This window comes from Nicotiana tomentosiformis, chromosome 12, assembly GCF_000390325.3.
Source record: "Nicotiana tomentosiformis chromosome 12, ASM39032v3, whole genome shotgun sequence".
Lineage (NCBI taxonomy): Eukaryota > Viridiplantae > Streptophyta > Magnoliopsida > Solanales > Solanaceae > Nicotiana > Nicotiana tomentosiformis.
Genome location: NC_090823.1, coordinates 110,229,614 through 110,246,277, shown reverse-complemented (window position 1 = coordinate 110,246,277; position 16,664 = coordinate 110,229,614). Strand labels below are relative to the sequence as shown.

The following is a 16,664-nucleotide window of genomic DNA, read 5'->3' as shown; positions in this document are numbered from 1 at the left end:
AATCAACCCCTCCGTGTATGATGAAAGATTTTACATATTTGTGAAGGTTTCAACAAAAAAGTCAAAAAGATTGCTTTTGTCTGCCAATCACAATTACAACAATGTGGAGAGTTGTGGCACTTATGGAAGGAGGAATAGAACTAGACTGTTGGTGCAACATGAATTAGAGATTTATAATGTGTTTGCACGCAAAATTTTCCCGATAAGTAACTCGAGACTGCTTAGGAGAAAGAAATGCAGGCAATTTTTTTGTTTATCAGCATATAAATTATGATGACGGAACACAAAAGAATGACAGAAACCACGCTCTATACTGAAGTCTCAATCCCTTCTGCCTGATGTTAATATTATAGTAGTAAAAAGAAGATTTATAACATTAAGGAGAATCTAATTTGATCGATTTCGGGAGGTGTATCTAGAGTCAGCTGACTAAAAAATCCTGGTATTTGCTATATCTTCTGTTTCAGCTCCAATGCTAGAGAATCTTACACCTTATCATCAACTTGTGAAGAATCTGATCCATGCTTAATTGAATGGCTACGACGCTCTTTGCCACCAGGTTTAGATGAGGCATTGCCATACCAGATCATTCCAAAAACTGCTATAATCATGCCAACTACAACTTGTATGTTTAGACCTTCTTTCCCGAAAAACAAAAATCCCAGTATCAAAACAAGGATCGTTTTCATATGGCCGATAACTTGGAATGAAACGGCAGTAAATCTGCCAATGCATATGAACTGACTGAGATTAGTGCCCACAGCTATAGTGCATGAAAGAATTATGAACACCTGCAGAAAAAAGAAAAGTGTAAGGGACCATGTTCTGAAAAGCTGACAGCTACAGCACAAATCTCTCATCTTTGTTTGATAGAATAAAAGGTGCATGCATCAACAAGCATACAGAATATTGTTCATATCAGAGAGATGGCAAAAATGAACTGTAATGCTGTGATCGCATGAAATGTGTGTTAAACATACATCGGTGAGCACTAAATCCCTACTCTCTTGAGAAGAGAAGTCAACAGAGTAAAGCAAGTTAGGAATGAGATGAACATTTTTCTGTATCTAGCAAAAACTGAAACCTGTTCTAGTTTGTTTTTTTTAGTTTAAATGAAGCCAGCTCATACAGCAATTAACATCAAACAGATACATCCTGAAGTTGTAGTTCATCATTATTGCAGGTTTATAACTAATTTACCAAGGAAAATAACAAAAATATAGATTGATGTATCAGACAAGAAAAACATAGACCTAAGACTTCTCAAGCTTTCAAATTGCATCAAATCCAAGGATTACAAGTAAGAAATATTTCAGAGCGCATTCCCACCAACATAAGAATCACCTTTCACTACCATTTTTTTCCTGAAGAACTAAAAAATCAACAGCAATCCATGACAGAGAGCAGAGTACTAACCAAAGATGGAAAATTGAAGGCAAAGTGATCAATCCTCTTGTTCGTCAACCAATAATCCACAAGCGGGCCTAATATCAGCAAACTTGCAGCCTGAACTGGTGCAGTATGTCCCAGCAGATTGAAAGAACTAAGGGAGTATTTCCTTTGAAGGTAATGAACATACTGCAAACACAAAACCAAGTGCAAAATTCAGTTTTTAACCAAGTGCCATTACATTCAAAAATAGAAGAGCTTCGAAAAAATAGAAAGACTAAGAATTGCGTATAGAATATTATTTTCAAATCTAAGTGAAGTATAGAAGTGACAGTTTTATACAATTACCCATAAAACAAGTTTTCCATTTCTCTTATAATAAAAGAGGCTTAGGTCTTGTTTGATTTCCGTACGAACTTTGCATTAATAATACGTCTGATTTTACTTATCTAAGGAACGGGAAAAAAACTGACTAGCGTAGAGTGTGATTTCCCATATAAAACTCTAGATCACGAATACAACTCTGCGTTGCTGATACAACCTTTGGTTTCCGATATACAACTAATCATAAGTAATACCTGCATATCTTATGCAGGAGCTCATTTATGTTTTATATCCTTTTCTTTCATCTCAGAAAAAGGGATATAATGTAGAATAAAGTACATGCAGAAACAATACATCGATAAGAGCACCTAAACACAAAAATGCCTTCAATGTAGGGGACTTATTTTCGTAAATAAGAATAAATTCTTTTCTATAAAAAAAACAAAAATAATGGTAACATTCTATAGTAAGAATTTTTACATAATTTTTAACGCTTTTAAACTAAAAGTTTTAACAAGTTAAAGCTAATCTTGAATTTGGTATGTATTATTAATACTGCATGCATCTTTTAGATTATAATCCATGTATAGCAACTTTTTTATGACAGTTGCATCAAACCCAACTTGCATGCAACTCGATTAATCCACTAAGCTACCTGGTACGACCACAAGTATATTTCTGGGTAAACCTGTGCGCTAAGACTAGAATACATTTGCTCATACTAAGCTTTATAACTGGATTTGTACCAAGGATCTCCGGATTGGTACTCTTATACCCCAAACACTCAACCGACCCCTTGGGCCATAATACCTGCATTACTAGTCCGGTAATCAAATGACACCTTATTGATGGTGCATCTATTCCCTTCGTGTTTTGGTGTATTGGTTAAATGATTCAATCAAGCTTTTCAAGATGAGATAAGATATTTAATTGCCGAGACAACTTACATACTGTTGCAGTGCAGTGCTCCATACAGCTACAAAGGCAGCAATGAAGCCTTTGGTATTAACACTCACATCAGTGACTGTGCACACAGCAACACCTAGGAGTACCACGACAATACTCAGCTTTGTGTCCCTTGAATAACGGATCTTGTCAAAGGCAACTTCTAGTAAGCAGGACACAGGGATCATACTCAACTTTGCAATCTGAGAGTGATAATGGAGATTAGTATTTGATTTCCTCAATAGAATCAGAAGAGCAGGGTCAATGTGTTGAGCATAGAATTACCTGGTAGAATCCCACCGAGTTCCACATTAAACTGATGTTCATCCCAACGATAGAGAAGTTTGCAAACAGTACAAATTTTAGAAGATCTGGAAGGGGTAAATGAGAAGCTTGGATGTACCCGAGCCACCTAAGAACAATAGTCATCAAGGTGGTTGTGGCAAAATGCATCCCGGTTAATGTTGTTGCTGCAAAGATTGTCGTAATCAAAAGCTAGAACAACGATATCACAAAAAGACTGAAAAGAATGTATAGTAATTTTAAATCTTCATCTTCACCAAGCAAAGAAACTTGTATAAGTTTTAACGCTCTTACAGCAAAACTCTCTTAGGTTCAAGTTTCTCTTAGTCTCTTCTTAATGTATATCTGCTAAGTATATGTAAATTTTGAGTTTCATTTCAAAGAAGCATGCGTTTCCCTTCTGACTTCTCTTCTTGCCAAATGTACCATAAGACTTGTTTTCATTGCTTTTCTTTTTTAAGAACAAACACGTCTAGCTATAACACACTATAGGTCATAGAGTTTATGCATATTATGTTCCATCATTCCATGACATTATATCCTTCAAATTAAAAATAATTTAAAAAACCAATGCCGCTTGAATCTTAAAAATAATTTAATAAGGAATGCTGTTCTGAAATAATGACAAATATTGCGGAGAAATTTACCAAAGAAAAAGCCATAGTTAGCCATTAAGGCCTTGTTGACAATAATAATTCCAACTGAAGTGACCACATTGAACATCCATGCAGCCACATCACCTGCAGCCTTCTTATCAGCCTTGCTTGCAGGAGCCATTTGCCTTTATCTTTTGCTGCGAGAAACAAGTTTTACCCTCCAAGCAGCAAAAAGAAGCATTCACACTTCCACATCAAAATTTCCAAATCTTCTATTTGCTCTTCCCCACCTAAAATACGTAGAAGAAAACATTATGATCCATAATTTATCAGGCAAACAGAACACTTCCCTTCTATAACCCAAAGACATAAATAAGAAAGTGGAGTTAATAATACCATTTCCATAATTGAAATGGTTAATAAGCTATAAAAGCAAAATTAGGGTAAAAGAAATACAACAACTAAAGAAAGAAACAATTCCTCGGATAATCAAGTACCAAAATAAGCTTTGAAACTCCAGCAGCAGTAACCTTCATTAATCAAAATTCTTTTCTTTTCTTTTTTCCTTTTCTTTAAAACTTCTATTTTTCTAGTCGAAAAGCAGTGTCAGCTAGTAAAAATCACAGCTTTGCAGAAAAGATCAATGAATTCTCAAGGATAAAACCCAAATGACCTAAATTAACTAAATCTCTCTATAATTACAACAATGACTCAATCCCAAACTAGTTGGAATCAACTATAAAGTTTTAAGTTCTATGCACTAACAATATAATAAATATTTACACAATTAGGTCGCTTATTAGGTAATTACAAGTAAATCTCTTCACAAGCATTAATTGGTAATCTAGTAAAAATAGTAACTACCCTTCTATCACAGGTTAAAATTTACTGATAGTGTAAAAAAATCTTTACACTGACAATGTATATAACTTAAATTATTAACTCTAGATGAATCCTCATATCCATTCCACTCCATTTCGACCCGTATAAATCCAACACCACAGTAAAAAATTAGATAAAAATCACAAGATCACTAGAATGGCAACATTTGCATCAATCACAAATGCAGATCCACATACTTTTATATGAAAAAAACATGAACTTTACTTCAAATAAAAGAAGACCTGCACTACTCCATTCTCAGATCTAAATAAAAAACACCCAATTAGCATTCAGTCAATAAAATTCTCACAAAATCATTCAACAGATCTACAAGAATCAACCCATTAACATCACTACCCCACCCCCCGGTCCCCAAATAAATAACTAGTAACTGATTGACCCACCAAGTGACCCGTCAGATGAATTGAATTCAGATCTTAACTTACGAGCTGGGTTTTATTAGTATGTATAAACAAATTGAACAAATTTGGATTGTAAAAAGTTATGAATTGTGAATGTAAGATGTAGGAAAATGAAAATGGAGGGATTAAATTGAAGGGAAGAAGAAGGAAGAGAGAGTTACAGAGTATGAGGGAAGATGCTGCTTTTATTGGCCCTTTTTCTTGTTTTTGTCAGCAACAATTGACAAATAAGAAGTGCAAGTTCAAGAAACACAACTGTATTAACTATTTAAGTGTATGACATATATTGTGTTTTGTTACATGTTAACGAAGTGAGAGAGTAGTGGCGAGTGGGGAGTCGTGGGATGTACTATATTCTAAATTGGTCCATGTGATTTGTTATTTTTTATTTTTTCAATTACGCCTTAGAATTGTGATTACTTTTTTTTTTTTTTTTTTTAAAGTCGATGGTCTATTATAAATAGATCATTTGACCTTCCGACCTTTCAGGATAGGAATAAGACTGTGTATATCTTATCCTCACCGGTCGTGAAAATTCACTGATTGGTTATTATTGTTGTTATAGGAGAATTAGAGAAATGAATTAGTTAAAATTAGAATCACGTCAATTGTAAGAAAAACTCTATTGTTACTGTTTGGTTCATTTTGCCTTCTTAATATGTTCCTTCTTACTATTCGAGTTATAAAATAAAAATAAAAAATGGAAATTCAAATCCAAATTTCCAAATGTGAACAATTAAATTGAGTTACATATTATAGGTAGATAAGTGGGGGAGGGGGGAGGGGGAGATGGTTATGAGAATTGATGACGCATCTATTGTGTGATGACTAGATGTAAATTTTGGTGATATTAATTTTAGGTCTACTAGTTACTGAATATTGCATCGCACACGATCCCATTTAATTATTATAAAACTAGTGATGATGTCCGCGCTTCGCGCGGTCAACAAAAAGAATCTGTAAAATACTCAGTATTTTTTGTAAATTGGTCAAGATAGGATAATGAATTTTATGTATATTCATACAAAAACTAATTTTATAAGTAGATTAAATCATAAATAAAGTACTTTTTTTGGTTTACTCTAACACTCAATATTTCACTAAGTTTAGAATAATAACCGAAGAAATTCTTAAGAAAGAATCTCTTATTTTCTTAAGATAAAGATTGTTGGTCTTTCCTTGCAGTTATAATTTATATATAGATTTTTTCCATCTTCTGAACTCCCTCAATTGTATTCTCCCTTCTAACAATACCAATCTTCTCTAGCCCCTATATTTTTATCCTCATAAAATGATTAAGAATTTTAAATGTTATGAGTCATCTTACAAACTTGAGATAGTCCAAAGTTATGAAGGAAACGAAGTCAAAAAGTAAAATTATAGATGAACGTGGAGAAGAATATGAGTAATGGAAATTCAACAACAAAGAAGTATTATGAGAATAACTAAAAATGAACTTATATAAGTATACAAACAATTGAACACCACAAGGTGTTATTAACTTATACATTAAATATTTGAAAGATACACACATGAAATGCTAAGAGAGTTATGGCTATTAAGAAGAGACTAAGAGGTGTGAGATAAAAAATATTACTCTCTTAGTTCACTTTTACTTTTTTACTATATTAAAAATATATTTTTATTTTTACTGTCTATTTTAACAAATCAAGAGAAAGACATTCTTTTTTTCCTGTTTTACCTTCATCATTAGCTATTCACTATCCGAAATATTCCTAAGACTTTCTGAAATGCTATCATTATTATGGGTAAAATATAAAATTTTAGAGGTAATACAAAGTCAAAAGGGAATAATTAAAAGTGAACGGATGAAGTACTTGATAAAACTATTGTGACACCTCTCAATAATTACAAATTACATTTATCTTTTTCTCCTGTTTTTGGATATTTTTTTTATTTTAATTGTTTACCTCATTAAATAATTAAATAACAAAATATAAATCTCCTCATTGAAGAGACACCTCCCCACTTATTGAGGTTAGGAAATAACCGATCCGTCGTTCCGTTTTACTTCTTATAAGTCCATTAAAAACAAAATGTCCATGAACTCAAAAAGTCACAATTAGGGAAACAAATTCCTTTATTAGAAGTACTCATAACAATATCATTAACCAATAACTAAGCAGGTTACAACACATCTTGATCTATGTTCTTGTGCTTTTCAATATTTAAAATGTACAATAACTAATAAAGAAAATTTTCAAATTGCATAAGATCTACTAACAATTAAATCATGTACTTGCCTACAGGAATAATTAGCAGCTCACATCATAGTCTTGTACAAAAAATATCACATCTGGAAATTACACATCTAGATAATAATTACTGAAAATTCACCTTTTATTGGAGCAAGGAATTACAGCATGATGCATCGATCGACACTTGCCTCAGCGATTCTTGTGCAGACGTAAGTCGGTTGTCCAATATAATGAATTACAAATTACATATGGTTCTTCAAAGAAAATCCGGTTCAGATGTCATTTACACGTAAATTTTAAAGTTTCAGTAAAAAAATAAAAGTTTGATCAATAGGGAGATAATGCTAAGTAATGTGACAGCGAAACATGGGCATGATGAAACAACGAACTAAGGGAATCGTGTGCCATAAAAATGATAGGTTACTCTGTCAAAGTTTGATGGTTAGTCAGTAAAGTTATGAGTGTAACATGCTAGTATGAACTTTGATAACAGTTGTAGTGCAAAGAAATTCTTGGCTGAAGTTTGGCAGGTATGTCGTGTTATTTTATTTGATTATGAATTAGAGGCGAAAGCCTGGTGATCTCCATTTTAAGCAAAGAATACCACATGCAAGTCCCAAAATAAATTTGCGCCAAAAAGCCCACATGTGCGCTATTCATAGACAATAAAATTACAAAATAAATTAACGGCATAATTGACGGTCTGATGTGCAGCAGATGACACCTTTAGAAAGAAGACGATATAATTGTTAATCATAAAGCGAAGACAGAGAGAACTATTGATAAAAGATGAAAAAAAAACTTACGTTAATGTCATTGAAAACAGAAACTTCTGTTGAAAATGGAGATGGAAACCCTCCATCATGAATCTTAATATGTATACCAAGTTATAAAAATATGAAAAAATAAGAAATGATTATAAGTATAATACTGAAGATAATTAAAATAGAGAAGACCGAAAGTTTGAGTATATAGAGAAATATAAGGCCTTTACCTGAAATTTCACGGGAAAGAGAAGAAATGCAGAGAGGGGAGATGGAATAGTGAGGAGAAACAGGCATAGGAGGGATTGATTTTTAAAGCATTGATATGAAAGGGTGGAGACGTTTCACAAAGAGGAACGAAAATGTCTTAGATGCTTGCTTAAATAATTTAACAGAAAATAAGAAAGAAGGCAAAAAACTGAGAAAAAAGAAAAATGCAATTCCTTGGCAAAGAGAAGTACCACGTAACCTTGCTTGTGGCCCTCTATTTTATATATATATATATATATATATAGATTTTTAGCTTCCCAGAGATATCAACAATAAGATCATGTCCATCCATATTCTCACTACTCCAATCAAAAATTATAGATACCCCTATTTGGTCTTTAATTACGTATGGTATATTTACTATAAGATCGGTATTCAAACTATTCCAAAAATACAAATTGGGGACACTTTCCAATGAATTTGGGATCTTCATACTCTAAATAAAATAAAATTCTTCCCATGACAATATTTCCATTCCCACTTGTTCCTATTTACATAGACTCAGGATTACTAACTATGTCGTATGCTCAATTTGCAAAAATGGCAATGAATCCACCGAATATGTCCTCATTAGTTGCCCATCGCCTACAATTTTTGCAATATATTAGGCATAGATATGCTTGACATCTCTTTTCATACTGTCTTCTAACCATAAGAAATATTAATATTTATCTTCAAAATACTTTTTCAAAACTGGTGGAATTGAATCATAAGCTCTATAGAGTAAACTAGAGTAACTACTACATCACTGTCCAAAAAAAAATACAACAGTAAATAAGAATAAGGGAAGGTGACTCCGAGACCTACGGACGCCAAACAGGCATACCTTGAAGTCTCCAAAAGCAGCTACAAATAATTTCTAACGATTGGCACGAGAAGACGTACCTGGATCTACACAAAAATTGTATAGAAACGTAGTATGAGTACACTACAATGGTACCTAGTAAGTATCAAGTCTAACCTCAGTAGAGTAGTGACGTGGCCAGGTCAAGACACCTGCTAGGATATAAATAGACAGTATGAAAATGTAATAAGGGTAAATAATAGAAAGTGGAGAAATAACTGATACGAACCAAGATAATAGCATGAATTAATAATAAAAATTAAACATGAAAATAGCATAAAAGAAGCAACCAAAGAGAACTACAGTGATCATATACGGACAACAACTGCTAGAACAATAAAAAATGAAACAACAAGAAATGTTCCCACTAAAATTCTTTGCAACATGAAATAAACGGCAAGAATCACAACGAGGTACCGCCTCGTATAATCAAGAATCACAACCGAGGTACCGCCTCGTATTCATATTTCTCAATTTCAATCACAATCTTTCCTTATATCGCCACGTGCCTTACATTTGAAATAGATTTTTGAAAATAATTTTTCCGAAATAGCTACGCGCACTTTAGCCTACCTTATGACGACATATGGCTTCGCGTAGTTCCCCTACAAGCAACACATACATAAGTTTTACCTTATACCGCCGCATGCGCGTCAATAACACATTACAATAACAACTCACACTACAAGTATCACAATTTGCCAACAATCGACAATACCAATATTTTTACAATAATAGCTCACGACTCCACCACAACGGGTACAAGAATATCTACAACAACAATGAATGTAAAATGCTCAACAAGAAAGATATTTCAACAATAATAATTTCGCCTCAACGTGATAACGACTTTTCACAATTTCAACACCAAACTCAACAATGAGAGATAATGCATAACCACGTTATTTAATAAGAATAACTCACAATGAAAGAGGTAACATGTAACAATGATTTCAAATAATGGAAATCAACAAGGGAAGGGGTAACATGAATAATAACTTCAAATAATAATAATCAACATTGAGAGAGATAACACGAATAATAACCTCAGATAATGATAATCAACAATGAAAGAGATAACATGTAACAATAATAAAGGCAACAAGTTCAACAAAAACATGAGAGCAATTTATCAATTAGGATGTAGAACAAGTGTTAACGAAATCATTTAAGGCATGTAAGTATATACTAACACAAGTAGGAATAGACTGACTATGAGAATTTAGAACATGATACGTAGCCTAAACCGGTCAAATACCATGTACAACCCGTGTACCCACTCGTCACCTTGCGTACACGGATTTCACATAGCACAAATGATTCAAACAATACCAATCATAAGGGGTAGTTCCACCACACAAAGTTAGGCAAGACACTTACCTTAACTAGGCCAATTCAACACTCAGAAATAGATTTTCCCTTAAAATTCAACTCCACACGGCTCAAATCTAACAAAAATCGATTTAATATCATCAATCAGTGCTAGAAAAATCAATTACAATAGATAAAGCTAAGATTTTTAGACTTTTTCAAAAAAGTCAACAAAAGTCAACCTCCCGCCTAGTCAAAACCCGGGTCCAATAGTAGATTCCGTATTTATATATGTGATTAGTTTCAAAATTCGAGTCCAAATCGACTCTCAAAACTCAATCTCTTATTTTTCAAAAACTTAACAAAGTTTCACTTTGATCAACATGATTTTGATGTTAAAATCTATGATATGTTGATGGAATATGATTAGAAATAGATTAGAATCACTTCCCCAAAGTCTTTAGGTGAAAATTGATAAGTGGGGATTTTGACTGCTTATTAGCACCTTTTAGCTTCTGTTTTAGTCCAAAAGCATTGAATTGCATTCCCAAAACTAATGAAATTGTGAAAAATTATAGGAATGCTGGAAGTTTGGTCTCCCGAGATAAAATTCGACTCAAAAAGGAGTGTTCCGAAGCACAAGGCAATAAAGGGCGTAGAAGCACAAATGTGTAGTCCGTAGAAGAAATTGCGGGCCGCGGAATACCATATGCGATCGCAAACCAAGAAGAAAAGTTTAGCAGAACTCTACGCAAAATGCGGACCGCGCATGAATTGTGCGGCTGCAAAACTGGGCTAAGAGTCGAAGATCAGAAAGTATAAAAAAAGACCAAGTATAGAAGCCTCTGTGAATTGCGGACTGTACAATAATTGTGCGGCCGCAGAAGAGTTGCCTTGCGGCCGTAGCCCAGAAATGTGCTGCTGCAGAAGATTGTTTCGCGACCGCAGTTTAGAAATGTGCAGCCGCAGAACTCCACTTCCTGCCAAATGAAGAAATCATCGAACCGCACATTGAATTGTGCGGCCGCAGAACCTCCCGAGGGGTATTTTTGTCCGAGATTTTTAGCCTTGTATAAATAGACGAGTTTCACAAAATTAGGTTAAGTTTGAACATCTGAAGTTGTTGTAGCCGTTTTTCTTTACTACTTTAGGAAGTTTTACATTGATTTGGTGTATTTACATTAGATTTAATCATTTTAAGCTTCCATTATGAGTTTAATTAGTTTTTATTCCTTATTTTCTTCAAATCCCATTATGAGTAGCTAGACTTTTACTAGGGTTGTAACCCAACCCTACTATATGAAGCTTATGGGTATCTAATTTAGTGCTTGTTTATGATTGAGTGTTGATTATTTAGCTTAGTTCATGCTTTAATTGTAGAATTAATAGTTGCAAATATTAATTCATGCCTATTTGATTTAGTCTCTACTTGAGAAAGAGGGACATTGTCTAGGATAACTTAGCTAACAAGGAATTTGGTCAATTGAGAGATTGATTAACCCAATTAAAGGGTTCAACCTAGAGATAGTAATAACCCGACTTGAGCTCTTATCAACTGTTTTGGGTGATACCCATTTGGTTTTGAGAAAGCAAAATTGGGCAAAACTACTCTTTGACCGAGAGGTATTGAGTGGGTAATGTAGAGTTGAGAGCTATAATACACCCCAATCAACAAAAACAAGCATTAATATTTTTATCCCATTAGGCAAACACCTAGGTTATGGTCACAACCCTAGGTCTTTTACCCATTTGGGAAAACCTTAAAAACAATTATCTCTAGTCTCCTTTCTTTATCTTGCAATCATTAGATTAATAGTAGAAATAGAAAATAAATTCTTGTTGTGAAAGTGCAATCTAGATAATCCAATTGCTCATTTGAAATATATACCCCTAACTCCCATCCTAGCTTCAAGTGGGTTCGACCCGACTCCTAGTTGGGTATTTATTATTGCATATGACCGTTTCATATCTCTATTGAGGTGTGCTTTGGACATGATAAAAATTCCCTCTCCAAATCGCCTCCTACCGAGTCTAGGGTTAAAAATGAGAGAATGAGAGATGAAATCCCGACTTTCAGCCCTTTTGATCAACTACAGATGTCGCAATTGTGACATGGGTTTGCAATTGCGAACCTTCGCAATTGCGAAGTATTTCTCGCGAATGCGGCCACTGTCAGCTTTATGAGGAGGTCGCAATTGCGACTCTGGCTTCGCATTTGTGAAGCATGTCTCCATTGAAAATGTGACTGCTTTGTTGCAAATGTGAACTACCCTCTACATGAAGCTACTTCGCAATTGCGAGCCAGGTATCGCAATTGCGATACATGAGCCCCTTCCTAAGCTTGCAAATGTGACATGATGTATGGCTATAATTTATGGTTTAGCACATTATTCGCCTTGCATTTTTATACGTTTTAATGATAAAGTACACCTTATTTACGTGTAATAGGGTCCATTTTATGTATAGGTAAATTGGAGATGAAAGTAGAAGAAAAAGTAGACCTACAAGTCGAAAGTGTGCGCGGGTGCAGCGAATAAGAGAACCTGGCGACGCCAGGCTTGAAGCTGGCGTAAGGCTGGCGTTGCAAGGCAAAGGCCAGGCTTGAAGCTGGCGTTAGGCTGGAGATGCAAGGCAAAGGCCAAGCAGAACCAGGCGTTAGGCTAGCGACGCCAGGCCTGGAGCCAGGTTCATCAGGCGTTAGGCTGGCGACGCCAGGTTTGGAGCCAGGTTCATCAGGCGTTGGGCTGGCGACGCAGGCCTGGGGCCAGTACCAATCCGAGTTTTGAAGACTTAATTCATTTTTGGGTCCGACTAGGACTTGGCCTACACGTTTAGGTCTTTTCCTACACATATAAATAGACCTAAAAACACACTTGGAGGGACTTTTGCAACCGGAGGCAAGGATAGCTCTTAGAACAACCGTTGGGAGTTAGAGTCAACAATTTCTACATCACTTTATCTTTATCTTGTACTTTATTTATGCAACATACTTTGGATATTGTTACTTTGATCATGAGTAGCTAAATCCATAGTCTAAGGTTTTGATGAAACCTATTGAAGGATGATTTTCTTGTTACGTTAATATAAATTTGTCATAGTATTTTCTCTATTTGTTCAACTATATTAGTCTTGTGGTTGATTGAAGGGCCCTCAATTAGCTGTGCCTATTTATTATGTATTACTCGGGAGAGAGTGCATATTTAGGTAGTTGTTGAACAACATCACTCCTAAATGTATATGAGGGATCAATACGGAGGTTTAAAGGTGGGATTAGGGATAACGAAACCTTAGTGCGATCTAAGTGAGCTGTACTTAATGCCAGCTAGCGTAATTTGGGAGAATATATCTAGTAAATTGTGGAAATTACTCGGGAGAGAGTTACGACAGTTAGAGTGCTCATGGTCTATAGAGAAGACTTAGGCAAATTTGTAGAAAACGTAGCGGAAAAGATTCCGACAATAGGGGAAATCACAACCTTAGATCATTCAAATTCTTGTTTACAATCCGTTTGTAGTTAGTTATTAATTATTGCATTTTCATTACGTAATATTTAGTTAATAAAACTCAAATTGTTACTTAAATATTTCTAAAGATTGATTGCGTAGTAGCTGTGTTTGATAGGTTAATTCCCTGTGGGATTCGACTCCGAACTTATTAGCCGGAATATATTTGCAATGACCGCTAAGTCCTTTTTATAAGGCATAGTTGGGCGTGATTAAATTTTGGCGTCGTTGCCGGGGAATTAACGGTGTTATTAATTGCAGCTAAAAGAAGTGCTAGAATTCTTAATGTAGTCAATTTTCTTCATTCTAAATCAAATACATTGAAATTCTAACGTTTGTAGTCTTGGGTGATACAAGTGCATGCCTAGGAACTCCTCAAAAACTGGTGAATTGCTCGAAGCGTTATCAGATCCTGAGAAAGTTTTCAAGGCACTAAATCGTGCAAACAAGAAAAGTAAACAGCAACAAAACTCGACAGAACAAATCGAACCAGACATGGCTGACGGAATAGAAAATCCAATCAACAATAGAAACAATGAGAATGAACCAAACAATCGAGGTATGGTGCCTCTTGTACCAGAAACAACATTATATGATTGGGCATAACCCACAACCGATAATCTGGAAACCGCAATTGCAGTCCCTTAGATACAAGCAGAATCATTCCAAATCACAAACAACATGCTACATTTATTGCAGAACAAGGGACTGTTTTCAGGGTCACACATTGAAGATCCTCAGCAGCACCTGAAGAATTTCCTGTCGATATGTTTAATGCAAAGGCAACCTAACGTGACACCTGACACAATAAAGCTTTTGTTGTTCCCAATCTCGGTGACAGGAGAAGCTCAGACTTGGCTTAATTCAGTCCCCATAAATTCCATCACTACTTGGGAGGAATTAGTCAAGCAATTTTTGAACAAATTCTACCCACCAAATAAAATTGCCCAACAGATTAATGATATATTGAGCTACAGGCAGAGACTAACAGAATCACTACAGGAAATGTGGGAGAGGTTCAAGGGCATACTGGTTAAGTGTCCACATCATGGTATTCCAGATCAGATGTTGGGGCAGAGATTCTACATGGGATCGGCTGACAGTTTAAAGGCCAATATTGATGCTTCAGCAGGTGGAGCATTTCTGAGTAAAACATTCGCGGAATACAATATCCTACTTGATAAGATGGCCCAAAACTCAGGATGGATGACAAGAGCCTCTACGATCACTCCGGTAGTTCACTCAGTGGCTTTGGACACAAACAACTCCATAACTGAGAATGTGGCCACTCTAATGACACAAATGAGTATCCTCACCAAAAGATTGATGAATCAGGCCAGAAGCAGCAGGTTTATATAGTTGACACAACTATTGGGGGCTTATGTACACCATGCATTAACCAACCATATGTTTGCTCTTGGAGTGCGAAAGGTGAAAACTAGTAATACCAGGAAGATATGAATTATGTAGCCAACTATGGGGGACAGAGGCAAGGTGGTCAGAATTGGGGTCAACATAATCAACAATATAGACCAGCACAACAGCAGTACAATAACAACAACAATCCTGGAGCTATGCGACCACTGGGTCAAGTTGCGCCTTACTAAATGCAACAAGGCTACATCTAGCAAAATCAGTAGCTGACTTATCAATAACCTCAACAACAACAGATTGGGTTTACTAAACTTGAGGGAATGTTGGACAGCAATAACAGAATGCTACAACAATTGATTGGGTCCACGGGAAAAATGCAATAGAGGATAGACTTGCATGAATCAGCGATAAAGGGTATTGAGATTCAATTAGGACAGATTTCTGTGGCCCTAAACAATTGTCCCCAAGGGACGTTACCTGCAGATACACAAGTCAATCCAAAAGAACAGGGCCCGAAACAGCTTATGTCAGTGAGTTTACGAAATGGTAGAGACCTAGATCTGGAGCAAGAGATGGCTCGTGAAAGCCGGCCTACTGAAACACTTGTGCTAGTACCCATCGAGATAGATGACTCAACAGGGTTAACAGAGGTGACAATACAACATGCTCCAGCTGAAACAAGCAAAGAAAAAGAGGTCGCGAAGGAAACTGAGTCAGAGCAAGAGAAGGCAGTAGAAACAGTGCCAGAGCAGGTTCAAAATCAAATCATAGGAAAGAAGCGGCCTCCAGCACCCTTTCCCCAGAGATTGGCCAAATATCAAAAAGATGAGCAATATAAGAAATTCTTGGAGATGTTGAAGCAAATTCAGGTGAACATTTCATTGATTGACGCCTTAAAGGAAATGCCTGGTTATGCAAAAATTATGAAGGACTTGATGTCTCATAAGTTCGACTTTCAAGACTTGGCCATGGTTACACTGACTCAGACATGTAGTGTTGTTGTAACAAGACCCATAGCTGAGAAGTTATCTGATCCAGGTAGTTTCACAATCCCATGCACAATAGGCAACTATGTGTTTGCTACGACACTTTGTGATTTGGGGGCAAGCATAAACTTTATGCCCTTGGCTATCTACAAAAGGTTAGGCATTGGAAGAGCTAGACCCACGTCTATGCTATTACAGCTGGCCGATCGAACAGTAAAGAGGCTCTCTGGAAACCTTGATGATGTATTAGTACAGGTATGGAAGTTTGTTTTCCCAGCAGATTTTGTCATTCTATACTGCTGGGTTGACGAGGAGATTCCCATAATTTTAGGAAGGCCATTCTTGGCCACTGGGAGAGCCCTAATTGATTGTGAAACCGGGGAGCTAAAGATGAGACTGAACGATGAAGAGATAACGTTTAATGTGCAGAAATCTATGCGGCGACCCAGTGAGTTTGCTAACTGCTCTCTGATAGAAGCTGTGGATGTGATCTTGGAGGAGTAAGATGACACTCTGAATGCAAAAGACCCTC

General features: G+C 35.8%; 1 protein-coding gene across 4 annotated transcripts; it reads right to left on the bottom strand.

Moving 5' to 3' along the window:
* Positions 1–292: 292 nt before the first annotated feature.
* LOC104104189 (UDP-rhamnose/UDP-galactose transporter 6-like) lies at positions 293–5,179 on the bottom strand. Of its 4 annotated transcripts, none has more exons than XM_009612194.4 (6): positions 5,023–5,179; positions 3,609–3,847; positions 2,944–3,128; positions 2,661–2,861; positions 1,417–1,578; positions 293–791 (listed from the first exon to the last, which is right to left on the bottom strand). In XM_009612194.4, exons 2-6 carry the CDS (start codon positions 3,736–3,738, stop codon positions 486–488), a joined length of 984 nt encoding a protein of 327 aa, XP_009610489.1. In that variant the 5' UTR covers positions 3,739–3,847; positions 5,023–5,179; the 3' UTR covers positions 293–485. The 4 variants fall into 4 exon arrangements, with proteins under 4 accessions (XP_009610489.1, XP_009610490.1, XP_070047593.1 ...); XM_009612195.4 differs by having other exon boundaries at positions 4,844–5,118; XM_070191492.1 differs by lacking the exon at positions 5,023–5,179 and adding an exon at positions 4,886–5,015.
* Between the last annotated feature and the right edge of the window lie 11,485 nt (positions 5,180–16,664).

Coding starts and splice junctions, on each gene's coding strand:
- LOC104104189 (XM_009612194.4), bottom strand. CDS start 3,738: ATGGCTCCTGCAAGCAAGGCTGATAAGAAGGCTGCAGGTGATGTGGCT. Junction 3,129..3,608: donor TAACTATGGCTTTTTCTTTG/GTAAATTTCTCC, acceptor CAATCTTTGCAG/CAACAACATTAACCGGGATG. Junction 792..1,416: donor CCTTCAATTTTCCATCTTTG/GTTAGTACTCTG, acceptor TTTTTTCTGCAG/GTGTTCATAATTCTTTCATG.